General features: G+C 27.5%; 1 protein-coding gene across 1 annotated transcript in view; it reads left to right on the forward strand.

Moving 5' to 3' along the window:
• hh (hedgehog signaling protein) overlaps nt 1–21,529 on the forward strand; it is a 238,696-nt gene extending 217,167 nt beyond the window's left edge. Inside the window, exon 3 of the mRNA XM_075376113.1 lies at nt 20,814–21,529. Coding sequence (XP_075232228.1) covers nt 20,814–21,529 — 716 coding nt within the window. The remainder of the gene's footprint in view (nt 1–20,813) is intronic.
• Nucleotides 21,530–26,888: the final 5,359 nt, after the last annotated feature.

The following is a 26,888-nucleotide window of genomic DNA, read 5'->3' on the forward strand; positions in this document are numbered from 1 at the left end:
GAGATCAATGGTTTTCTTGTCGAATTGACTGACATAAAGAACTTTATACCTACTAACCCTTTTACAGTTTCATTAAATAATAACAAAAAATACTTATATCTTATTTATCCAAAACCTAAACCTTGTTTATTTAAACTATACCCGGTAAACTCAAAGAAAACTTATTTATTTTTATTTTAAATATTTACTTATATTAATTATAAAATAACTCTTAAAGGTATAATCGTGCATTTAATTTTCTTTATTTGACCATTTGAAATAAATTTCTACATTTTACTTTTTGTGTACTGGAGCATTTATTATGCTAACACCATGTTAATTATGTACAAAATAAAGATAGGAAATGGATCTTTATAATTCAGTTGCCAGAAATTTTTTAAAAACTCAGTCATTTTGATGTTTAAGAAAATATTTTTACTTTTCCATTTTAAGTATAGCGATTAGCCAAAATGATGGGTATCGGAGATGTTCATGTATATGTTGACGTTTCGAGACCCTTGTAATCCAAAAGACACGAAGAGATTTATAGAAATTCCTGAAGATGTAGTTAAGTGTGTGTGTGTTGGCCTGCATTTTTATTAAAATTTTCGAACTGGTTCAACATAAATTATTTGTGAATGGCTCAAAAATGTCTATATTATGGAGCAGTAGTGGCATTTAAATTTGAGTAAAATTAAAAAAAGAGAGTAATTTGCGCCACTGACTTTTTGTGTAGAAGTGGTAGAAAACTTAGTTTTAGTATGATGAAAGTACTTATCAAGTTTTTAATATTTCCAAAGTTTTAAGTGAGAAATCAACATTATTACTTTCCCGTCTATATAGCAGGTATAGTGAAGTTATAGCTACATAGAATGGAAAGGTGATCTGTTAAAATTGAGCATATCCGGTTTTCACCAAATTCTAACGAATTGACCCCTAGGAACCCTAGAAAACCGAAAAATGGCATCAGTCAAAATTGAGCATATGCGGTTTTCACCGAATCTTGTCGAATTGACTGCTAAGGACCCCAGAAAACCGAAATATGGCATCGAAATTTCCCCAACAAAATGTGCGTGAGTGTACATGTATGTATGTATGTTGGCGTGCAAATCGTCTTATATCTCCGGAATTACTTGGCCGATTTTCTCCAAACCTGGCTATAATATTTCTGTAGTAGGGGCATTGATGCTATTAAATGTTCAATACAAAAGGGTGGGAATACAGGGGGGGAAACGAAATCATCTCCAGATTTTGAACAATTAAGGTTAAATTTTTTTAAATAATTTTGTGAATATTAATAAACATCATTTGTAAAAAATGTTTTTTGCTGAATTTCACCCCCACCCCTAAAAATGATTTTAATTTTGAAGAATTATAGAAAGCACTAGGGATAATTTTCGTTGCATTTAATTTTTAAATATTTTTTGTGAATATTTATAAAAAAAAACCTTTTCGCTAAATTGCACCCCATTTCAAAAAATAATAATTTTGAAACATTTTAGGAGATAGTACAGTGGGTCTTTTTCGTTGCAGGTTTTTTCTATTAGCATCTCGTCGGATCCACAAAGTTGTTTCCCAAGTGGGGTCTTTCTTAATCCAGCCAACCCCTCCTTACACATCCCACATCCCACTTAGCGGCGGGACTACTGCTATAGTCGTTTGTTACATTATGGCATCACGGGTGAGCGGTACAGTTAAATAAATGAATAATATTTAAAGTGTAAAAATTTATTTATAATGGCCGCTAGTACCGCCACACCCGCGCGAATGAAATACGGTATGCGCGCGTATTTTGTAAGCCGTGCATAAAAAAAAGACGCGTGACGGGAATGTCTTATAACTGTGTTATCAGATTTCTTTTAAACAGTTTTTCCTCATATTTTGAAAAATCGTAAATTAAAAAAGTTGAAATTTGGAACAGATAGATGGTTATATTTATCCCAGGTTTGGCCTGACTTTTGAACCCGTAGGATGATGAGTCTCACGGTACCTGTATAATTTTTTTAGTCTTATTAATAGCATGCACCAAATCGGGTCAAATTATTTAATATAGTAAATAATTACTCGAATAAATAAACGCTTAGTCCTCCAAAAAAGAGGGCTGAATAGGACCCGTACTTAAAATACAATTTTTTTTTTAAACTTTAATCTTCAGTCTTGAAAATCCAACTGTACCTAGTATTAAGTATTAATGTGTGGACGACAAGAGAAGTTGTTTTACAAAAACAGGTATCGCATGGAACAGAGCTAAGAATTTCAACATTTTTTAACATTTTTTATAACTTCTGATAATTAAACTCTTTTTCAAGGTGTGACTGTTATTAAAAATATCGTACGAAGTAACTATCAAAGCAAGGGGATCAAATGTGATCCAATTTCTTTTTTACAAAATCTTCTGATTACTTTTTTTTACCGTTATACTATAAATACAGTATTAATGTAAGGAATGAAAATATGTTTCGACAACCAGTTTCTCGAGTATTACTGGTGATAGACTGTAAGCGTATTCTAATCATTCATTAATTAAAATGAAAGATATTTACTTAAATTATTATTGGTTTGTTGAATTTCTTCATAGCCAATCATTTTATGTATTTTTTTTTTTTTTTTTAATTTTAATTTATATAATCGGGTTGAGGTAGGTTTTTTATTGATACCGTATCCAATTGGTCAGGTGTATTTTATATCATTGAGTAGGAAGTTTAACTTAAAGTATCAACACAATTCCCTAGTAATTTTATAATTTAATAATTCTTTATTACATAAATAAAGCTTTTCATTCAAGTCGTATGGTGAATACTACATCAAGAACAAATATATAAATTTTGACATCATATCTGTCCCACGGTCATTATTGGTAAGCTTATTCGAACATGATAGTCGATATATCTTATTATCTTACAGTTTTCTTGGAATTTGTGGCAGTCAATATTAAGTTTTTTTAATATTAATTAATTTTTATATTTATTTAATAAATTATATATATAGTATGATTTATGAATGATATTTATATTTTTTCACGTTTTGCCTATTGGAATAAGCTGTTTTTCGTTTTGTATGTCTTGTAATCTTATGTCTTTTATTATTTAATATATTGAAAAAATTAAGAATAGACTTTTTACCTATATATTTTTTATTAAATAACTTTTATACGTATCTTTCTCTTTATTAAGGAATGAAAATATAGATTAACGCCGAGATAACAATTGTTATTTGGTTGGTTTGCGTTGTCGTAAGATATTATAAAAAGTATTTGTATATTACATATTAAAATCTTACAAGTGACTAGTTGAATTTTATCATTGTAATAGGATGAGTAAGTGTCATTTATCTATAATGTAGTTGACAAAATCATGAAAAATAAATTGTTGTATGTCTTGAAATCATAAATTTCGTTTTCAGTTAAATTACTTACGCACTTCAATTACAATATCGAATTTTTTTCTTTTTTGTATTTTTCATTTTTCTTTTTTGTATTCTGTTCCTTTTTTAAAGCAATAACATTTTAATGAAATCTTTTTTTTCTGAATTAATCATTTTGTCATCCAAAAAGGAAGTCAAAAATTCTAGTGTTATGTTTATAATCAAAGCGAAATTGTTTTTAATTTAGTTTTCTGAATTATTACGTTTTTTGGTTGGCCCAGTTCCACAAAAAAAAATAATAAAAATGTGAAACGAAAATGTTTAGTAATAATAATATGTATCGAAAAAGGAATAAATAAATGAGAGAATACTGGACATTCTAGGGATTTCAATCTAGTCGTAAACTAGTTGATACATTCATATATAAAATAAATCGAAAGTTCTCAAAATCCTCTCCACGAGTTGGTATGGCAAGGGGGATAAATAGGAAATAAGAAACAGAAGCAAAAATCTGCCTTCGGTCAGTTATAATCTTAAATATCTTTTGATCCAGTTGCCAAATTTTATTAAAACAAAATCAAAATAAAATTTCGACTTTTCCCTCAGTTGTATTTGCTACATTATTAACTAACTACTAAAGAACACGATCTGGGTCACTGTTCATAAAACTGATTGATATTTACTGTAAAATTTTAATAGAAATAAAATATTTTACTAAAGTTTTAATTGATTGACTGTTGATTTATTTAAAAAAAAAAACATATTTAGTTTAAAAATACTTACTCTGGTTGATGTATGTCTGTAATACGATGAGTTTATTAAGAAATGACGATTATGGTCGAATTCGCTACATAATTAAAATTACGTAGATGTTATCCATGGCGGAATCACTGAGGTAGCGTGTGTGTTTCATCCGAGAGCCCTACGATTCGAATCCCGATCATGTATGGAAATTTTTTTATACACTACAAAATTTCAATTGTCCATTCCCATACACAATTTTTATTTATGTAACGAATCAATCAAAATGCAAATCTGCAAAATAACCATATATTATTTATCGTAGCTGTTAATAACAATTTCGTAACATTGAAGAACCAAATCGTGTTCTTCAATGATAATTTCATTTTTGAAACAAACCTTTTTACTTATAATGAAAGGTTCTTTGTCAATTATAACAGGATAATCGTGTTATATATTTTTCATTTTTCGTAAGAAACCTTGAATTGTAAAAAATACATGTAGTACTTCAGTTATCATTATCACTTCTGGAACGTAAGAATATTAAGTAAATGTTTTTGAAAATTTATAAAAATATTTATATTGTTTCGTTTATTTATAAAATTATATTTAAAAAATTTTAAACATACCCTAATTCTACCATATTCTGACGTTTGTAGAAGAAAAATCTCTTTTTTTTTTAATTTTTACTTTTGGGAAACTTTTAGAAATCCATTTTTCATTAAATTTTTTAATCTATTTAAAAAAAAAAAAATTTAATATGTATCAGTGGGTCTCACTGATACATATTTTTTTTTTTAAATTATACATACGATCGGTCTGATCGTATGTATAATTTTAAATACATACTTTCTGTTTTATATTTCTGGAAAAAAATTAAAGAATATTATAGATTTTCTTTTTGAAAATTTAGTAAAATCAGATTACGCTGCTTGGCGATAAAATATTTTATTTAATATTTTTATTTACGTTATTAGAAAATATGTACTGGCTGCTAGGACATACCTCGACTTTCAGTGGAAAGTAAAATATTGATTTATAAATCAGTTTTGAAGCCTGTTTAAACTTACGGGCTTGAATTATAGGGTACGCGTCCAATTTCAGTATCGACATACTTGAACGCTACCAGACAAAAACATAGCGCAAAATGCAACACATATCCTGGTACATAAGTAATAGCCTCATGTATAATGATTTTAAGTTGCGAACGTTCGACAGGAAATCTCTCTGACCAGCCTACGTTATCAAAGTCGTTTTGATCAGCACCCGAATTATTTCTCGGTCAATTTATTGGTTAACACGGTCAGTGATTTTACAAGATTGCTGAGGAACAATATTCTTGGTTTGCCTTATCGTCTCAATTTGGTGACTCTATGGTCTGGCTGTACGGAGTGCTCTTCTATTGCATTTCGTTATCGTTAAGTCACCAGACGCTGGGTCTGGGTCTTATGTTAGTTCAAATATAGATCTTATTTACTTATTGTTCAATTATCTTACTGAAGAGATTGTAAAGTTGTTGCGTCGTTATAATTAAAAAAAAGAAAAAGGTTATTAGAAAATCTCTTTATTAAACATTTTTCTTGCTAAAATAAAATTTATATTTTCGTATTAAATTTATGATTTTTATTTAAAACTGAATCAAGAGTTTTTAACGATTTACAAGTATTGGTGTCACTTGATTTTATAATTTGTGATTTATTAAAAGAATTATTGAAAATTGAAAAAAATGAAATTGTATATTGAAAAAAAACTTTTAAAGATGAATTAAGAAATATTAAAAATATAAAGCTTGGTAAAAAAAATAAAATAAAAATAAAGAAAAAGGCGAACAGAAAAAAAATATGTGAGAAAAAGATGAAAAAACATCATGTTTGTATGCTCGTCATATTGACACGGTTTTTGGAAGAATGTATTTATAAATGAATATTGAAAATAAAGAAGATGGTTGAAAAGATGTTATGTTATGTTGAGCACTTCAATATTAAAATTATTATTCTGTTCACTTCACCGCTGTTATAAGGGTAAGGCGATGTTTAAATACGGGTTAAACAAACTAAGGTTGGTCTCCATCCCTTGTTTGTTATTTGTTCTACACGACGGCCTTTATTCGTCCAACTACATTCATTCAAGGAAGCGAGCGACTCATTTCTAAACATAAAACACAACTGTAGATTTATTTATATTGTATATAATGCATGTCGGGTCATCGTTCCTTATAATATGAAGTATTATTCGACTAGCTTACGTTGTATACTTTAATCGTGACTTACCAATAAACATTGACTCATTGCCCGTAGGGAAGTGTTGTTTATCTTCGTATCTAATGTATTCAATGACTATTTATTGCAACAAATATGTATATAATTCTTTTAAAATTGTGCAGGGTGTATGTATATAAATATTTCTATTAGTTACGAACTCGGTATGTAATTATGCATTTAACTTTACAGATAATGTTCGTAATAAGACTCAATAAAATTAAAAAAAAGAAAAAAGTATTTTTCTGATTATTTGAAAAGTGCACATTAAACGTTTTTCCTCAGTCGTTAGAATTTATTTTTAATCTTCATTATACATGGTTTTATACACATATATTATACTTTATGTTTTAACTAGAGGAAATATATACTTGTCCCGCTTTTTAATCTTTACCGATAATTTTGAAATTGATTAAATATTTACTTTATAATATGGTAAAATATCCAACATTTTATTTCCTTTTTTTTCAGAGTTTTAATCTCATTTCTTTACTGAATTTTTTTAAATATATAAAAAATAATTTTTTTATTATTTTTCAACCTGATTTATCCGCGTTTGAAATGTCAAAAATACGAAATTACGTAATAATAATAAATATCCTTCTTATTACTTCCTTGTACAAAGTAAAGGAAGTATTCTGATCGCGAAATATTTCAGATTTCAACGAAAATATCCATTTTGACCATCCTTGAATCCATATTGACTAGTTTCGGCGTGACATCTGTACGTACGTGTGTATCTCGCATAACTCAAAAACGATTAGCTTTAGTATGTAGAAATTTTGGATTTAGGACTGTTGTAACATCTAGTTGTGCACCTCCCCTTTTGATTGCAACCAGCTGAACCAAAAATGTCCAAAAAAGCCCAAAATCAAAAACAATTTGGATTTTGGAATTTTTCTTGACTACAGTAATATATGAAAGAGTTTTTCAGTATCATAAGTGATACTTATTATCATTGGTTCCAGAGTTATAGCCAAATAAAATTTCAATTAATGATAATTTGGATCTTACAAGGGGAAGGCACATCGGTTCGAAACAGACTTCATTTTTGACTTTTTTTAAAAATTTAAATATATTATTGATTTATTAATAATTATTAACCTGTGGTTATAAAATAGTTTTTACAATAAATAATAATTCAGTAATACCAATAAAAAAATTAAAAAAATATGAAAAAATATCAGAAGTTATTAATGAAATAAAATTTTATATACATTTAATTTAAAACAAAATATGTATGTATAATTTAATAGGCGTACACGGAAGTCATTTAGTGTCCACTCAGTTTTTTTCCTAAGTATTAAGCTCATTTCTTTACTGAATTTTTTTTAATTTATAAAAACTAAATGTTTTATTATTTTTCAATCTGATTTACCAGCGGTTGAAATGCCAAAAAAATACTAAATTTCCCCCTTATTATTCTTACTTAGTTACTTACTGTGTTTGTAGACCAACGCCATTTTTCAAATAATGTATATTAAAGTCAGGAAGGAATAATTGTATATTTTTGTAAATTAAAAAAAAAAAAAAATTTACTGAAAATTCTAATAAGACTTTCTCAAACGAACATTGTTATCTCTTGAATTAACTTCTAGTTAATTCAGATTATGACATATTACATATTTGTATAACATATTTGAATATTTTATTGTTTGATTTCACGTATTATGTTAATGATAATTTATAGTCTTATATGACGTTGGTTTCTTTTCATTATCTGTTGCAATTAAAAAGTTACACATTTAAATTTTAATTTAAAAAATGTTTCTTAAAATCTACAAGGTTGCAATAATGAGTTTGTTATGGTTTTAATAAGTCTCTATTGATCTATTGAAATTCTTCATACGCTAAGTAAATATAATTTATTTAACTCTGTTTTTGGCAGTTTTATAGCATATTTTATTTTTTCAATTATTAAATTGTTAGGTTTTCTGCATTAGGTTTTGTTAGGTTTTCCACATTAGGTTTGTTAGGTTTTCTATGTAAGCTGCATGAATATTAATGAATGCAATACGTTGTAAATGAAGTAATATTTGTAAATAAAATTATGATTAAATATTTCACGCCGGTACAGTAAATACTGTAACACTTATTAAAAAAAAATAAGTTAAAACATTGTATTCTAAGCGAGCAGTCCACTTTGGTCCTCGTTTAGATTTCGTTCATTTCACCCCGTTGAACTTAGTCTTTGTTCGAATCCCGTTTAGATTTTACATTTTTTCACTCGCTTAAATGTTAATTTTTCATTCATCTTTAAAAAAAAGAATGAACTTGTTGTTACGATATGAATAGCTTATTTTATTACGTGATCGTTACAGTACATTTTTCTCCCTTGGCAGTTAATTTAGCGGTTTAAAAGAGCTTTTTTCAAATACTAATAGATCTCCATAATGATAATGACTACTTATAATTATTATAAACATCTTCTGGTTATCAAAGCGAAGATAGAACAGCAGTTATTTTTTTAATTTTACTTTCTAGAGTATAATACAAGGAAAGTAGACTAGTTAATATAGATACACTTTCTGACATAGAGACCATGAAATATCGAGATCCCTCAAAAAACCGGTTGGAAAAATATACTTCTATATAATAGCTTCTATCTCGCTTAATCTCTCAGGAACAAGTTGATGTAGAAAGTTGAAATTTAGTTAAATAATTTCTATGGACATCGATTTTATTAATTTTTTTTTTTTTTTTTTTGAGTGGGTGAAGAGATACGGTGATTGGAATATAACATCTCGATAAAAATATCCGAAGGGTAAATTTTTGTTCTCCTGTGTCTGTCTATTCCTCTTTGTACTAGTAATATCTACAAAAAAAGTATTTTTCAAAAATCCATCCCGTCCCCTAAATGTTTAACTTACATAAATTTGAATTAGTACTGGTGTTTATTAATTAATTAATAGTACTATTGTAACTTAGTAAATAATTATTTGTATAAAGTATGATTTATGGATCCTAAAGTCTTAATTTAATGAATATTTCTGAAAAAAAGAGATTATAACAGATTCCTGATAATTAAAAAGGTTAAAAACAAATTTAAATTATAAAGGAATTTAAAAGAAGCATTTTTCAATTAAAAATGTCTACATTGAATACGTATCTAAGGTTACTCGATAATTGACATATTACTTTGTATTTTTTCAAATACGTTTATGAATCGAAAAACGGTGTGATCTTTGTTATTGAGTCTCATTTGAAAGAGGCATACATGTAGATTCCCCCTCGAAGGGAGAAGATCCCTGAAAGAGGCTTACAGCTCAAATCATGTCGACTTTCCATTTCAGACTGCGATATTTTTTGTTAATATTTTTTCATTTCATGTATTCCCGCATTTTAAACAGCCTCTGCTAATGTATGTTACCAGGCTCTTGAGATTCCAATTCCTGCACATCGTTTTCCTCGAATCTTTAAGTTATTTTGAAGGGAATTCTATTTTTTTTAAGGGAACCTCTTTTCTGTTATGATTTCTTTTGTAGGCCTGCCCACATTTCCGCTTCGAAGAAGGTAGGAAAGTAAAAAGAATTAATGGAAAAAAATTGGAAAATATTCCATAGAAAAGGAAACAAGTTATTTTTCAATTTCAACTACGCCCTCAATACAATCTTTGAAACCTATTTTTTGACGTGAGAAAATTTTAGAATTAGGTTAAAAATCCCGTAATTCAAATAAATATCATAATCCGTATCTCGGGAAAATAAACTTCAAAATTGTTTTGAGTGCGTGTGGAAAATGTTTTTTTCCTTTTCAGCTCAATATTTAAATAAAACGTTTTCATTATTATTTTTTTATTCTTCTTTTTTTAATCATTTCAGTTTATTAATATTGTTTATTTCCTTGATTTATTTTATTTATTATTTTAATAAATTTGCTTATTTTATTTTTAATTCATTAATAAAAGTTTTTGTTATTTTTTTTAAGAAAAAAAAACAACATGTCCTTTACGAAATAAAATACTATTTAATTATTATTTTACTAAAAGTATGAATTACATTAAAGAAAAAAAAACTAGAATTTTATTACGATCAATGCATCATCATTAGTCAGAAGTTTACCAGACATGAACAAAGAGAGGTTTGTACCAGCCGAGTATAATATATTTGGTATAAAACAACAAAGAAGTTAACAACTGTCAACTCTGCAGGGGGTGTAACCTGCCTTTCTCAACCTCCATTTTGTACCTAGTTTTCACGTCTTCCTTGTGTTATTTTTCATTTTTCTCTTTTTATAAAATTTATTCACTTTTTTTTGGCAAGAATTCCTTCATGGTATTGGTTAAAAAAAAATCAAACTGAAAAACAAAAACCTAAAAAATACCGTTCCTTGGTTAAATAGGTTGTACATATAAAATTTATTATACATCATTGAATAAAAACCTGTTTTATTTTTTAAATATAAATATTTATATTTTTGTTTTATCTTATAAAAGTATCTGTGTCAGTAAACTATTTCATAGTGTAATAAACCTGGACACATTTAAACATATTATTATAATAAAAAAAAGATCATTATTTTTCATTAACGTGATAAAGTATCTAAAATTTCATTTTTTGAATTAAAAATAAATTTCAGTTGTGATGATAGTTAATAACTTATAAAAAGTTTTTGTATAAAATAAATTTTAAAACAAACCGTGTTTGTTTTTCCTTCTGCATCTTTTTGAACTAAATATATATGTATTTAAACAAAATCGAATTTTTCATAAATTTGTTTTTACGGTTAGATTTACGTTAAAATTTTACTATAAAAAAAGATGTGAATATATTAAAGTATATATTAATTAGAGAGGTATTACAGGCCTAATTTTACTGCCTTTCGAGAGGTTCATTCTTTTCTTCAATGACTTTAATACAAATTAAATAAAAATTAGAATATATAAATTTTATTTAAAAAATTATCAAAAGTGTGACATATTTTACAATCTTGTTGTAAAAATTATAATCTACCAATCGTATCTTGCGACTGATTAATGAAAAGAGGTGGGGATATACAGTGAGATCATTTTATCTTTCACATCATAATCCTGTACACCATAATTCCATTGTGAACTATAATACAGAGATACTCATATTTAATTTGATTCGTGGAATCTAGTTATACGCAACTGATAATGTCTAAAAACACCAAAACCCAATACCAACTGGTTGTTTATTTTTTGAAATAAACTTCGTTAGCCCTGACAACCTACGAAGGGTATCAAAAAATATGGCGCGAAGGTTCAGATCTGCCTTCAGGAAAATTGTGGACATTTCCAACACTTGCTGTAAAACATTAACATAACTATAACCCTTAACTATATTCCTTGAATCAAATCAAATATGACTATCTCTGTATTATAGTCCAAACGTAATTATTGTGTTTAGTAGTATCACGATGTGCACGACAAAATGATCGCACTATACAAGATAAGTTTTTGCAAAGTATTATACTGCTGTCTGATGCTTGGTGAATATCAGAATAATGGAGGGGATTATGCTAATACACGGTACGACGATTACTTAATGTAACTGCCAGTACCATGTAACGGCCAGAAATAAGACAGATAAATAACAATATCAGACTGTCTGATCAACAGATATATAGAGTGGCTAATAATGGCTAATAATTTTTTTTCATGGTCTACTGGTGGTCCAGGGAGATAGAGGAACAGCGTAGAATTATGCAAAGACACAAGAGGACGGCCCAGAGGTTGCGAGCTAGAGTTGGTTCGGAAATAGGATGTAACATTGCGACAGAGCAATATAGGCAAGCGAGAAAGACGCTTAACTTCCTCATAAAGCAGGCCAAAAGAAGGAAATGGTTAGAACTATGCGAGGAGTTGAATGCTGATCCGTGGGGAAGGGCTTTCAAAATAGTAACCAAGCGGCTTGGGAGACAAGCTCCGACACTGAATGAAGAAACGGCTGCGTTGCAGATCAGAAAGTTATTTCCCAGAACGGAGGAGCAATATAATAGAGAGGTGATAGAATGCCAGGGAGGAAGATTTACACAAAAAGAGGTCATGGAAGCTATAAATAAATTAAAAAATAAGAAAAGCCCCGGCCCAGATGGCATCCCAGCGGCCGTCATTAAGATAATAGCTAGGATCGTACCTTGGGAAATAGTCGATGTAGCCAGCTACGGCCTACAAAATAGAAGCTTCCCTGAATGCTGGAAGGAAGCAAGAACAGTCTTCCTCCCAAAGGCAGGACAAATTCAAGAGAACACAGCATATAGACCGATTACGCTCATAAATAATATGGGAAAAGTAGTTGAAAGGCTGTTAGAAAATAGACTTAGAGAGGAAATAGAGGAAAAACAATGTCTACATCCGGAACAATACGGATTTAGAAAGGGACGGTCCACGGTGACCGCAGTCGAGAAGGTAAAAAACTGGGCATTAAATTGCAGAAGCGGTACATGGAGGACTAGAAAAATCCCCATGATCATAATGCTTGATGTTAGAAACGCATTTGGTACGGTCCCCTGGACAGCCATCATTGAGGCGCTTCAAGCCATGCAAATAAGTAAATACTTAGTAAATCAGATAGATCAATATCTGCAAAATAGGTTCATAGAGGTCAAAACCCTAGAAAGGAAAGCCATATTTCAGGTATTCGGAGGGGTGCCGCAGGGATCTGTCCTTGGCCCAACCTTATGGAATGTTTTCTATGATAAAATCTTCAGGCTGAACTACCCCGAAGGGGTATCGATAGTAGGATACGCGGATGATATCGCAATATTAGTAGAAGACAGAGATATTAATGAACTGGAGAACAAGGCAAACCAAGCGCTTAGAACAATAGATGAATGGATGGAGGATAACAAATTAGAAATAGCTCCTAATAAATCCTGTTGCCTGGTCCTCTCGGGTAGAAGACCATTAAGAAGTGTGAATCTAAATATCAGAGGACAGAGAATTGATGAAGTAAAAGAAACAAAATACTTGGGGGTACTTCTGGACAAAAGCTCTTTCGGCTCTTTCGGTCAGTATCTGTATAAGATCGGGAAGAGAGCCACCCCGCAGTGCATCTATTGTCCAGAGAACGACGATGCCGAACATACGTTGTTCATATGTCCAAGATGGGCCGTCAACAGAGGTCAAATAGTAATTAATGGTCTTACACCAGAAAATCTCATAAACTGGTTGGGGTACAACAATGAGAACTGGGAATGGTTCCGCAGGTTCGCCGGGGAGGTCCTGCGGGCCAAAGAGGATGAAGACAGAAGAATGGGAGTTTAAACAGTAGGGTAGGGCGGACAGTCACTCCATGGAGGGCCTGTACGCCTTGGTGTGCGGGTACCTGAGAAGGGGGTGAACTCCAGGGGAGTTTGAGTTTGGGTTAAAATAAAAGACCAAGTCCCGGTCGGCGGGGTCGTCCCTGCGGGAGCCTAGGCTCTTTGTGGGGTCGGCGCTGTCGATTAGAGGCCAAAGGCGTAAAGACCGAGTCCCGGTTCCCTGCTGAGGCGCTGGGGGACGGCATAGCCGGACCTTGGCTCTAAAGCGGGGGATTAGAGGCAGGCAATGTAAAACAAAAGATCCGAGACCGGGGAGGCCAACCTGCCGTGCCGGACGTATAGCCGGCGGGTGGGGGACGCCTCCTTTGAGAGTAAAAGGACACTCTCCCCGACTGAGTATACTTAATTGGATATCCGGTCGGGGAGAGTAGGGGAAAAAAAAAAAAAAATTCTAAAATATTAGTTTTTAACATCAATTATTTTTTATAACAATTATGAATTCAACAATCTTACCTGAAATATTTGATTAGAGTAAAAGTATCTTTATTACTCTAAGTAAATAAGTCTTATACGTATCTAATACTATGTTTTTTAAATTATTAGATATAACCATCAACAAAATGAAAACAAAAACGAAACAGGAGGTTACTAAATTTTATAGCGATATTTATTGAAACAAATGCATAAATAAAAATAATACGATTCTAAATTATAATTTTCAGTTAATATTAAATAATCACATGTTACACCAAATCTGATGTGTAAACCACATGACTTCCTTGTACGCCTATTAAATTACTTATACACATTTGTAAAACTACATAAAATTTAATTTCACCTATAATTTCTGATTTTTTTATATATATTTTTTTATTGCTATTATTTAATTATTATTTTAAAAACGATTTTACAATCGGAGGTTAATAGTTATTAATAAATCAATATATTTAAATTTAAAAAAAAAATATTAAAAAAAGATGACGTCTGATTCGAACCGATGTGCCTTCCCCTTATAAGATCCAAATATTTCATTAATTGAGATTTTATTTGGCTATAACTCTGGAACCGTTGAAAATAAGTACCACTCATTATATTTGAAACGCTCTCAATTGCTATTAATGCAGTTAAGGAGAAGTCCAAAATCTAAATTTTTGGGATTTTGCGTTTTTTTGGATACTTTTAGTTTAGTCGATTGCAATCAAAAAGGGAGGTGCACAACTAGATATTACAACAATCTTAAATCAAAAATTTCAACATTCTACGGCTAATAGTTTTTGATTATGCGACATACATACGTACGTACAGACGTCACTCTGAAACAAGTTAAAATGGATTCAGGGATGGTGAAAATGGATATTTCGTTGAAATCTGAAAACCGACATTTTACGCGATCATAATACTTACTTACGTCGTACAAGGAAGTAAAAAAAGGAAGAGGAAAAAGAAGGTTACAACTGCTGGAAAACAGAAAAATACGAAAAGACTTAGAGATTGGTAAAAGATAGAATAATGTAGAAAATGACTATACAAGACCTGTCCTAATGGAAAAACAAATGAATGAATGAATGAATATCCTTATAGTTAATAAATATATCAATATTTATTGCAATATGCTTACATAATTTCGTTATAATTAGAAAATTAATTTGATCTTACCTTTTGAGTGTGCACCGCCATTAGCTATACAGATAAGTATTGGTTAATTTTGTTTTTTTTTATATATCAACGATTTTAGTTCTCTTTCGCTATTAAGTTGACCGTTGAGAAAAAATGGAACTGTCCACACAACTGTTACTTTTTTTTTTTTAATCATTTTCGCTATTACTAATATATCCATCTCAAATTTTTGGAGCCATAGTTACTACTTTTTCTGAGTCCTATTTTTTAGAACAGTTGTAGCTTTTAATATGTTTGTTGTTAATAAACAACTAATTTTATACTAATTTATACTAAAACCTGTGCTTTATCTTTCCTTTTAATAATATCATTAATAAAATTAGGCTAAAGTTTTTTTTTTTTAATATTTTGTTTTGTTAGTCGTGTTAGTAAGTTTTTATTCCAATTAATGAAAATAATGAATGATTGATGAAATCTTACATTAATTTATCATTCTAAATGATTTAATATTATTATTTTCTTGATTTTTAATTTTGCAAAAAAATCAAATTTTTTTCTTATTAAAAAAAATGTAATCTTAGTTTTCATCGCTTAATAAATAAATAGTGTTATTGATGAAATAACATCACAAGGAATAGATTGAAAAATTTTATTAATTTTATCAAAAATTCTATATGTAAGATCATCATGTTACTTATCGCTTGTCACACAAGCTTTGAATTATTATTAAGTAGTCTGCCTTTTTAAGCTAATAATGAAATTTAAATCATTGTTCAGTAAGTTTTTTTTTTTTAATTATTGCAACATAAAAAAAAATTGATATGGGTACCCTATGACTTCTATGAGAAGTACATAAAATTTTATTTCATTAATAACGTCTGATATTTTTTCATTTTTATTTTTTTATTGTTATTATTGAATTAATATTTATCGTAATTTTTTTTATAATTAAAGGTTAATAATCAAAAACAAAAACTAAAAAAAAAAAAAAAATTGAAATGATAACCAGACTATTTTCAACTTTTGATCCCACCACTAGTCTCCTACAAAGAAACTGAATAATTATTTTCACAACAATAGTAATTTTATCAAAATGATATTGAAAAAAAAAATCTCGAATAAATCTATTCATAAAAATAATAGAAAAAAATTAATAAATGAATTTAAATCAATAACTCACTAAAAAGAAATTCTAATCCTAACAATATCAATAATAATATTTATTTTAGCCAGAAACGCAATATGATCCCATACGTATGTACATCAACAAGACATCTAAATCAATATAATAAAATTTAAATCAATATATTTAAATTAAAAAAAAAAAAAGTTAAAACAAAAGAAGAGGAAGTCTGATTCGAATCAATGTGCCTTCCCCTTGCATCCAAATATTTCATTAATTAAAATTTTATTTGCCTATAACTCTAGAACCGATGAAAATAAATACCACTTATGTTGTATCGTTGAAAAGCTCTCAATGAGAGCTTATCACTGCAGTTAAGAAAAAGTCCAAATTTCAATTTTTTTTGGATTTCGGCTAACCGTTTTTGAGTAATGCGAGATATATACGTACGTACAGACGTCACCCCGAAAGTATTCAAAATGGATGGTCAAAATGGATATTTCCGTTGAAGTCTAAAAACCAAAATTTTTCGCGATCACAATACTTCCTTTATTTCGTACAAGCACGAAATAAATATGTTTACTTGTATGTTGATTTTTTGTGCATCGGTTTTTACATAAATGTGCATACGTGTATCGATTTTTACATAAATTGTATATGTTTTAATGCTTAATTTAATTGCATTAAATTTTTATAAAATGTATGTTTTTTTAATGATATAAAGTATAAGAAAGATGATGATTACAAGTAATAAAAATAAAAATTTTATTGAATGACAGTTTTACGTACATTACAATGTTCATTAATACAGTTAACACTTGAAACACACTTATTTACATTGATTGTTGATTCATACTGTTGAATTCATTAAATTCTCATAATCATATTCTTGTTATGAACATTTTAAATGAAATAAATAATTTTTTTTTCTAAACTGATCATTGATATACAATTGTGTTTATTAGAAATACATTATCTGATTTAATGTATTACTGTAGGTGTACGTGTAAGTGGATGAATTAAAATTAATATTTTAGGATTCGTTTCAATCATATTTTATTCATGTTCTTGTTATTCATTAATTATTAATTACAAAAACTCAAAATCAATAACTAATCACATCTGGATAGATAACAATAAAATTATTTAAGTACGCATAATCTTTCTCATGAATTAAGATTTATAAATAATTGGTAATTCATTTAGAAACTGCTTTAAATTTATCTTTTATACTTTGATAATCTACAATGTATAAATAAGTTCAGTGTATTTTTTATATCAACCTCGGTGCTTGAGTTTTTATTTTTCGTAGACCTTCGTAATTGCTACTTTTTCGTCTAATCTCAAGCGTTTACGTTTTTCAGACATTTTAAGTTGCGATAAAGATGGTTGTAACGATTTGTATAAAATATATAAAATTGAACGTGCACTAGACGTACGAGTACAGATGTATATATAGAAAATTGTACTCCAATAAAAAATATAGTAATATACAATAACAACAAAACCCACCAGGTTGTTCCAGTGGTGAACTTGTCATCGCAAATTACCTGATTTCGAATTCAAGAGTTCTAAGGTTCAAAACATATTAAACACAGTTACTTTTATACGGATTTGAATACTAGATCGTGGATATCGGTGTTCTTTGGTGGTTGGGTTTCAATTAACCACACATCTCAGGAATGGTCGACCTGTGACTCGACTGCACTTCATTTACATTCATATATATCATCCTCTGAAGGAATTCCTTACGGTAGTTCCGGAGGCTAAACAGAAAAAATAAATAAATACCGTAACAAAAATATTACACGTGTTCAATGTACAGTATACACTTGAACATAACTTGATGAATTGCATCTATCGACTTGCACGATAGATGATGAATTTATTGAAATCGTAATAATAGCGTCAAGGCGGGAAGTGATGCAATTCACATCAATTAACAAATTAGTCAAACTGAGTATAAAATAAAACAACAAAAATTACAATTTTTATTCCTGCTGTTCGTTTTTCAGAACTGATTGAACATTATTTATTGGTAAATTCATCGTCCGCGTCTGTTATTGAGTATTTTAATCATTAATACCAAAATATAATAAAACTTCCGGGGAATCTAAAAGTGTCCGGCATTAAAAAAAGTTCGTTTTTAGAAGCGTCTGTTAGAGAAGTTTTACTGTAATTAGTAAATGAGTTTGGTTTTAATAACTGCTGCGCCATCTTTATCATAATAATAAAACTATTACGAGATAAAAGAAGTACATTGTAACACACTAGTACTTAATACATTGTATTGTATACTTAATACGATGTACATTAATATTTGCAAAATAATAACAATAATTAATTGTTAGTTTTATTTCAATATTCACAAATCCGTTGATATACATGTATCGATAAACTTAAATGACGTAACTGTAATATAAAATTGGACAATTATTTAATATAAAAACTATGTTTAATTATATTAACTACCTAAAATTATGAATATTAGAATAACAAAATAAATTTTTAAACATTAGTTAATACGACAAATTATTTAGATTTTTTAAAGTAATTTTATTTTATTTTTTTACAACTGCATTTGTATAATCAGTTTTCAATCTCAGCAATATTTATTATTTTATATCATTACAGTTTATATTCCAGTTAATTATGCATTACAGAGGAAAGGTTCTGGAACTAATAAAATTACAGTTATCAAGTCTATATCCATTAACTATAGAATGTTTACCAATAAAAAGGATTAAGGCTATCTTAAATAATTTTAGTTTTCCCTGAGCATTTGAAGCTGTTTTTATTTTATATATACAAAGTAAATGCAAACAAACAAAATATGTTTCATAATTGCAAAGAAGTTTTTATTAATCACCAGGACTTGTAATATGATATTTCACTGACTTATTTGATTTTTTTTATTTGTCCTAAATCCTATTACATGTTTTTATCAGTATTTTTACATAAGGATGATCTATATTTAGATTATACATTTTTTGTTTTGAATTGTACAAATCAATTAATAATTATACTTAAATCAGTTAATGGGAAGAAAATAAACATGTATTTATTATTCAACAAACAGGTTGACGAAACAGATTTATAGATTTGATACTTTTTTATTCATTTAATTTTGGTAAGGGTATGAGTCGACTAAGAAAGATTTAATCATGTTAGAAAATACAGACTGGAATGATTTAAATTCTGTAATGTTGTGAATCTAAAAGAAGAGTTTGACATCAGAACACTAAGAAATGATATGTTGACTGAAATGCTGTTGACTGAAATGATATGCTGACTGAATGATTCAACAATTATGAATCTATGATTTAAATTTTTAGAATAGTAAAATTTGTATATACTTTGTGTAATTGCACAAAGTTAAAGTTTATGGTGAAGTAAAAATTTTCCTACAAAACTGGATTCATTTATACATTTTTTCATAGATTTGACTTATGAGTCAAATGTTGAACCCTTATAATTTATTTAGCTGGCAAACATAAATAGATGTATTATTTCATGAAGTACCTGAATTAGTTGCATTTACTCTGCATACCAGAATTTAAGATACTTATGATCTGAGATATCAATTATCATTGTTTTCTCTAAGAACAATGATGTTTACTGTACAGCAATAAGATATTGCTGTATAGTAATATCTATATATACTATACAGTAATAAATAGATAATTTATTCTATTGGCAATAGATACTATGCAGCAATAAGATATTGCTGTATAGTATCTATTGCTGCATCTATTGTTGTTTATATCAACAAGAGTGTTGTTGCCACTTACAGGGTTGAATGTCGTCTGTGTTTGACTAGCGAAAATGCGACAATATATTCATTTCAATGAAGAAAATATTGGAAAGCCATTCCAGAACTTGTTTATTTCCCCTAATAACCCAGCTTGTTCTCCAGAATTGTAGAAATAAGATTAAAACAGTTGTTAATTTAATTTTTGTTGGAAATTTAAATACATTTATATAAAATATACATCTGTGTACTCCAAAAATGAAGCTGTTGTGAACCTTGGAGATTTGCTTATTATTAATTAATTCAATTATTAAATTTGAAATGTCTTTCAAATTATGGAACTTTTTCTGCGAAAGGAATTTTGGTTCTTCAATGGAATTTCTGACGTTGGACGTTATATCCAATATTATATTTATATGGAAAATATCAGTTTTATTATCCATCCATCAAAAACAAATCTTTTAGTGTACAATAATATCATTGCAAAAGGTGTTGCTAGTTAGTTCTAAAGTTCCATTATTTGTAAAAGTGAATCATTTAAAATGATCAAATATAGCAATTTATTACTATTATTAAAGTGTGTTGTGTTAAATCAATCTGTTCAATTAAATCGATTTTTTATTTTGATAACTAAATACACCTTGAGATTTTTGCATGATAATATGATACAGATTTTTAATAGCGCATGTAAAGTTAGACAATTATTTGTTTGTTTTAATTATATTTTAACTAATTCATATGTGTTTTATTGTTATAGAATCTTCACAAGCTGGAAGAACTGGAGGTTGTTTTACTGGGAACAGTAAAGTTTTACGTGAAGATGGGACAATATTGGAATTAAAAGATCTTCAAATAGGTGATTCAGTATTAACAATAGATTCATCAGGAAATCTTGTATATAGTGAAGTTATATTATTTTTAGATCGTGATCCAAATGAAGTGAGACCATTTTTGAAAATATCGACATCTTCAGGAGCAGTGATAAATATTACACCTTCACATTTAATAATGAGAGTGGACGATATTAAAGATTTGATATTAAATCCTGTTTATGCAGATAGTATCATCGTTGGTGATAATTTATTAATACGTAATCAAACTAATAACAGACTTGTAGTTGATAAAGTTGTAAGTGTTAAGCCATTTAGAGAGAAAGGCGTTTATGCGCCTTTAACTAGAACCGGTATGATAATTGTAAATAATATTACTGCTTCTTGTTATGCATTAATTTCTAGCCAGACTTTAGCACATTTTGCATTCGCCCCGGTAAGATTATATATTAACATTAAGGAAAGTTTCTATCGGTTTTGGACTGTTGTTACTAGCCCACTTAAAACATTAAGCGATGATAATAATCATATTAGTAAAAAATTTGAAGAAACTAAACCACAAATAGGTATTCATTGGTATCCTAACCTTTTATTTAAATTATCGCATTATATTGTTCCAGATTCTATGATGCATAATGTTTAATTTAATTTATTCTATTTTAATTAGTATTTATTACTTTAAGTTAAAGAATTAATTCATTTTTTGTATTATTTTTTTCATTAATACTGATTTTTTTTATAATAGAAATGATAATAAATAGCTTCTTTTAAATTATTTCTACTGGAAAAAAAAATTAATCCTGAAATACATTTCTAATGTTATTATGTTATAAAATGTACAGTTTTGTTTTTCAAAAAAAAAAAAAATACAAGAAAAAATATTTTAAAAATAATATCATATTTATTGAAAGAAAAAAGAGAGCGAGTAAAAACAATGATTTGATTTGGAGAAGACTCAAAATTTTAACAAAAGATTCTTTTTCCGCCAGGTTAACCCATTAAACTTGTTTTATTATTATTACTTTAAATCTGAGTCTTCTCAGTTTTCTATTTTTATTATTCCTATCAAACAGCATTTTGGAAATTATTATTCCATGAAATATCCAGGAAAAACTTCAAAATTAGTTTTATGGTATATATTTTGTTTTTATTTCTTAAACTACCACCGAAGTATTTATTAAACTGCCATGTTACTGGCTAACAGTATGGTATTTTAATTTTTTTCTTGTATGTGGGTTAACACTTGACCCACTTATTAATTACTGAACATACTCGAATTCCTGTAAATGCTTGCTGATTAGTACGAGTAGATATAATACTTAGTGTCTTCATCATTTAATCTTGTGCCTTCATCATGTAACAATTTATTATTTGATAACAAAAAAAATGTGTTTTTTGTCCATCATATTTTACAGAATTTAAAATTCATTGAACAGCATGATAATGTGATAAATTTTAATTAAACTTGATAGGCTGTAAAATTGTTGTATGTAGTAAAATTATTTACATTCAAAAATTGAATTATATTAAGTAGCAAACAAAATACACTTGCAAAAATATAATTTTAGGATTACCAACATTATATATATTAGTTGCAAATGCAAATTTAATGAAAGTCTATTTCATAAATTAAGTATTTGGATTTGTTGATTAATATAATAAAATAAAGTTTATATTTTTATGAATAAATTACTATACACTTTATAAATATCTGGAAATTATTTTGTTGAAGGAAAAGTTGGTGCTTTATAGTACCAAAAAAAGGAACTTTTTCTAGATGTTTAGAAAGTGAGTTATAATTATTGAATTATTTTAATTTAAAAAAATAAAATTAGATAAATTATTTGCATTTTCATAGTTGAAAAGTAAATGTTACCCAATATATGCAACAAATATAGACATTGACAAATCAGAAATGTTTTCAATTGTTTATATCTGCTCTCTTTTTCTAAATAAATTATTAAATGATAATTTTACTTGTTCTGAACATATAGGTAATTTAGTCAATCCATGTATTTTTATAAAATAAATTAATACTGTGGGAGACAAAGAGGTTAAAAGGAAATAAAATATAAAAAATAAACATAAAAGAAGATTTAAAAAAATTAAATAGTCATAAATAATGGTAATTTTCCTGTTACATATCAAAATTTATAAAAATTTAATTTTAATGACCATTGTTCATGTAGTCTCATTAACTGACCGGTGAGTATGTATTTAATTTCATAAATAAAAATAATTTTTTTTCTTACTAGTACTTGTCAACAATCCATTTTTTTACAACATAAATTCAGCATAATAACTATCACATTCCTGCATATTAATGGCATAAGTTAAAAGCATTTGTGTGTTAAATTAATAATGTTTCTTAAATGATTAACATATTATTTTGGGTTAGGGGTATAACAGAAGGTTATGAAGGTGTGTAGTGTCTGCAAAATTAAAAAAAAGAAGTATTTTGTAATATGAGAATAATCATGTGTGTGACTTACCACATAATTATATGAACTATATTGAATTACTTTAGTTTAAAAAAAAATAAATAATTTGCATTTTCATCATTGAATGGTAAACATTACACAATATGGGGAAGGTGTGAATGCAACAGATACTACATTGACAAATCAAAACTATAATGTGTAGGTAGAGTTGTTTTGAGAAATCCTTCAAAATATATTTAAAAGGCATATTGAATTTTTCATATAATAATATTTAATGTAATCATATGATGATAATATATATTACTTCTGTGAGTTTTAGATGACTAAAATTGTTGTGTGATCTCATGATTTCTTTGTTTAAATGTCATTGGCAGTTTAGAGAAAACTAACAACTATATTTAGTTATATTAAATTTATTACTTTACACAGTTTTAATACACATGGTGTACGTGTAAAAATCATTAACATAATTATTATAATATATACCATGTCAGTAAGTTAAGTTGTTGCCCAGAACAACAAAATTTTTAGGAGCAGAAAACTTATGAAGAGTTAAAAAAGAAATACTGATAAAATTTTTTTACTTACACTGAAGTAAAATTGTACGTATATATTTGTGTGATTATAATAGTGTGCGCGCGCGCGCGTGCATGTGGTTTCTTGTGCCATGCCATATTATACCATTCATTTCTTTATCAGTAATAATTTAATTTTTTATTTTTGTGAAATATTGTTTTAAGAATACTTCTTGAATCTTTATACAGATATATCATAGTTTTACTAAGCAATATTTGACAGTATTTTGTTTTTTGGAAACAGTAAGTCAAGCTCAAAACAGACCGGTATCATTTTACTTTACCTAACCGTACTTTAAACAGCTTTTTGACAACTGCATATCATTTGTAATATTGTATATACATATAAATGAAACTCTTTATCTATAAGAAATTTAAATACAAAACTGTACTAACATCTAATTAAAATTTTAAATCAGTTTAAAATTAAAAGTGCTTAACACATATGAATTAAAAAACTTTTTAGTGCATATAAATATTGTGACAGTGAGTCATTTTATTTTTCTTATCTGCCTGATAATATGTGCATAACATGAAAAGCGTTATTTCTTTAATTACATACACTTTTGTTCTTGGATGTAAAATAATGTAAATAATTAAGAAATTTGAAAAGTAAATATGACATAATCAGTCATGACCTTCGTAGTAAAAGTTTGCATATAATTATGTAATTTTCTTTAATATGTTCCTTATTGTTATGTAATGTTAAAAAAATAAATATTTTTAAATATAAGCAATTTTTACTTGCATTAGTTTTCAACTTGTCCTTCACTTTTAATGAAGAAAATTGAAAGAAAATAAAAGATGTTAATTATCATTTATTTTGTGTTGCATTAGATTAAATGAGGGAAATATAATCAGATTTTGTTATGAGATAATTACAGTTGATTTCATTTGATGTGAAATAATTATTTTTCAACAAATAAAATTAACAAGAAAATTTCAAGTTATTTTTCAGTTTATTTAGGAATAAGTCTTCAAAAAAAATATAACATTGTATTTATTTACATTATTTAATAGACATGATGAAAATGTAATCATTATTTATTTTTTAAATTAAGAAAATAGAATCTTTTTGGTTTATGATAATATCTTTTTCTCCTATTATTTATTTACAGACATAGCATCTCTGAGTCCCATAATGAACTATTTGTTAGAAAGTACTGTATCATCATCAATAATAATATATCCTGAAGTTGATTTTTGTCCACCTTCAATTTCTTAATCCCAAATTCCATTGTAATAATGAATTTTTAAAAATTATTTACCAAAAAATGAATGAATATCAATCAGTTCCACGATTTCCAAGATTTCCAAAATGATTACATACAAATATTCATGAGGTTTTAAATTATGAATTTTTTTGTTTTTAACCTTGTTAAAATAAATAACCTTGTCCTCACTATAAAGAATGAAATATTTGTGTAATGATGACATAAGAATTCATTCTCACTAAATTATCCACAAAACATGATATTTGTAGTAAACAAAACATTCTGTGTCAAATTTATTTTCTACTTTCTCACATTCTGATTTTACAGCTTGAGAGAGTTCACTAGAATGTTCAAACATAGGATAATCATACATAATGTTGCAACCTAATTTTACCAGATTATGGTATCTAACATACTGGGTTTGTAAATCATCTGACAGATAGATAAGTGGTTCCTAAAATATAAGTGATATACCTCACCTATTTTTATAGGAAATCCAGTAAGAATTTATGCAGTATTTAAGACATGGATAAAAGTTTCCAGATGGGTTTGGGTGTTCTAGGGGAAACAGTTTAAAAATATACAAAGAGGACAGTACCATTATCTCAGTAAAATACTTTCAGTAATATAACAATAAACAATACTTTATAAAAAATTTTTATTGTTTATAAAGTTTTCAGTTTGAATTTTTGAAGTATTTTTATTGATTTTTAAAGTTATTAAAAGATGTCATATTTACTTTACAATATAAATATTAGACTATAAAAAAATAAATTTATTTTGTTTCTAACAAAAATAAACCTAAAATATTGATCATTAAAATTATTTTTTTTATTGGTATTATTAAAAGTTAATAATTCTAATTTTTTTTCCTGTTTGTATCTGGATAGAACAAACCTAAATAATATTGTTATGCTATAATTACAATTTTCTTATAACACTTATTTGCCAAAATTGTACATACTTCTAAAGTTTGCACCCATAACATTTCTTGATATATTTATTCACATATAAACACAATGCAACTAAATCATCATTAACAAGTGGAAGACCAGAGTTAAAATGTATTACCTTGTTGAAAGTATCAAGGGATAAAGCTTTTTTACCTTTTACATTTGATCATTTTTATCTCCAAAATTGTATTGTAATTGTTTTATAAGAAAGAAAAATTTTACAAATTACATTAATTGTATAAAAAAATTTAAAAAAATAAAAAATAAATAAATAAAAATCTTTCATCTATAGGTGGATCTTATTTAAATTCTGACTAATGCTGTTGTAATATTTTTATGAAATATTCAGCCATAAAAAAATTCCACCGAATCCTAGAAAAAATGGGCTTAAAAAATAGACAAAAGAAATGTATTTTTTATTTATTTAATTTACATTTTCTCATTGATGAAAACAATTAAGAATAATTGAACTAAATGAACAAAAGCAGAGTGATGCAATGCTTTTGCCATTTGTTAATTAATAATTATTGTTAGTATTTTAATGATTTTATTATACAGTGGTGAAGTAATAATTTAACAAATGCTTGATTAGTTTACTTTTGTTACACTTAAGTTATTTGTTAGCATATATTAAATTGGGTCACATTATTGTCACATATTGTCACTCATTCATTGTATTTACAATTTACATTTCTGTTGATTTTTTTTCTTGGCTTATTTGTTAATATAGAAATAATATAATTACTGTTTGTCTCCGATAAGATACACCATTGAATCATAAAATGAATGCCATATAATATGTTTCATTGTTATGTTTAA

This window comes from Lycorma delicatula, chromosome 9, assembly GCF_047948215.1.
Source record: "Lycorma delicatula isolate Av1 chromosome 9, ASM4794821v1, whole genome shotgun sequence".
Classification (NCBI taxonomy): Eukaryota; Metazoa; Arthropoda; class Insecta; order Hemiptera; family Fulgoridae; genus Lycorma; species Lycorma delicatula.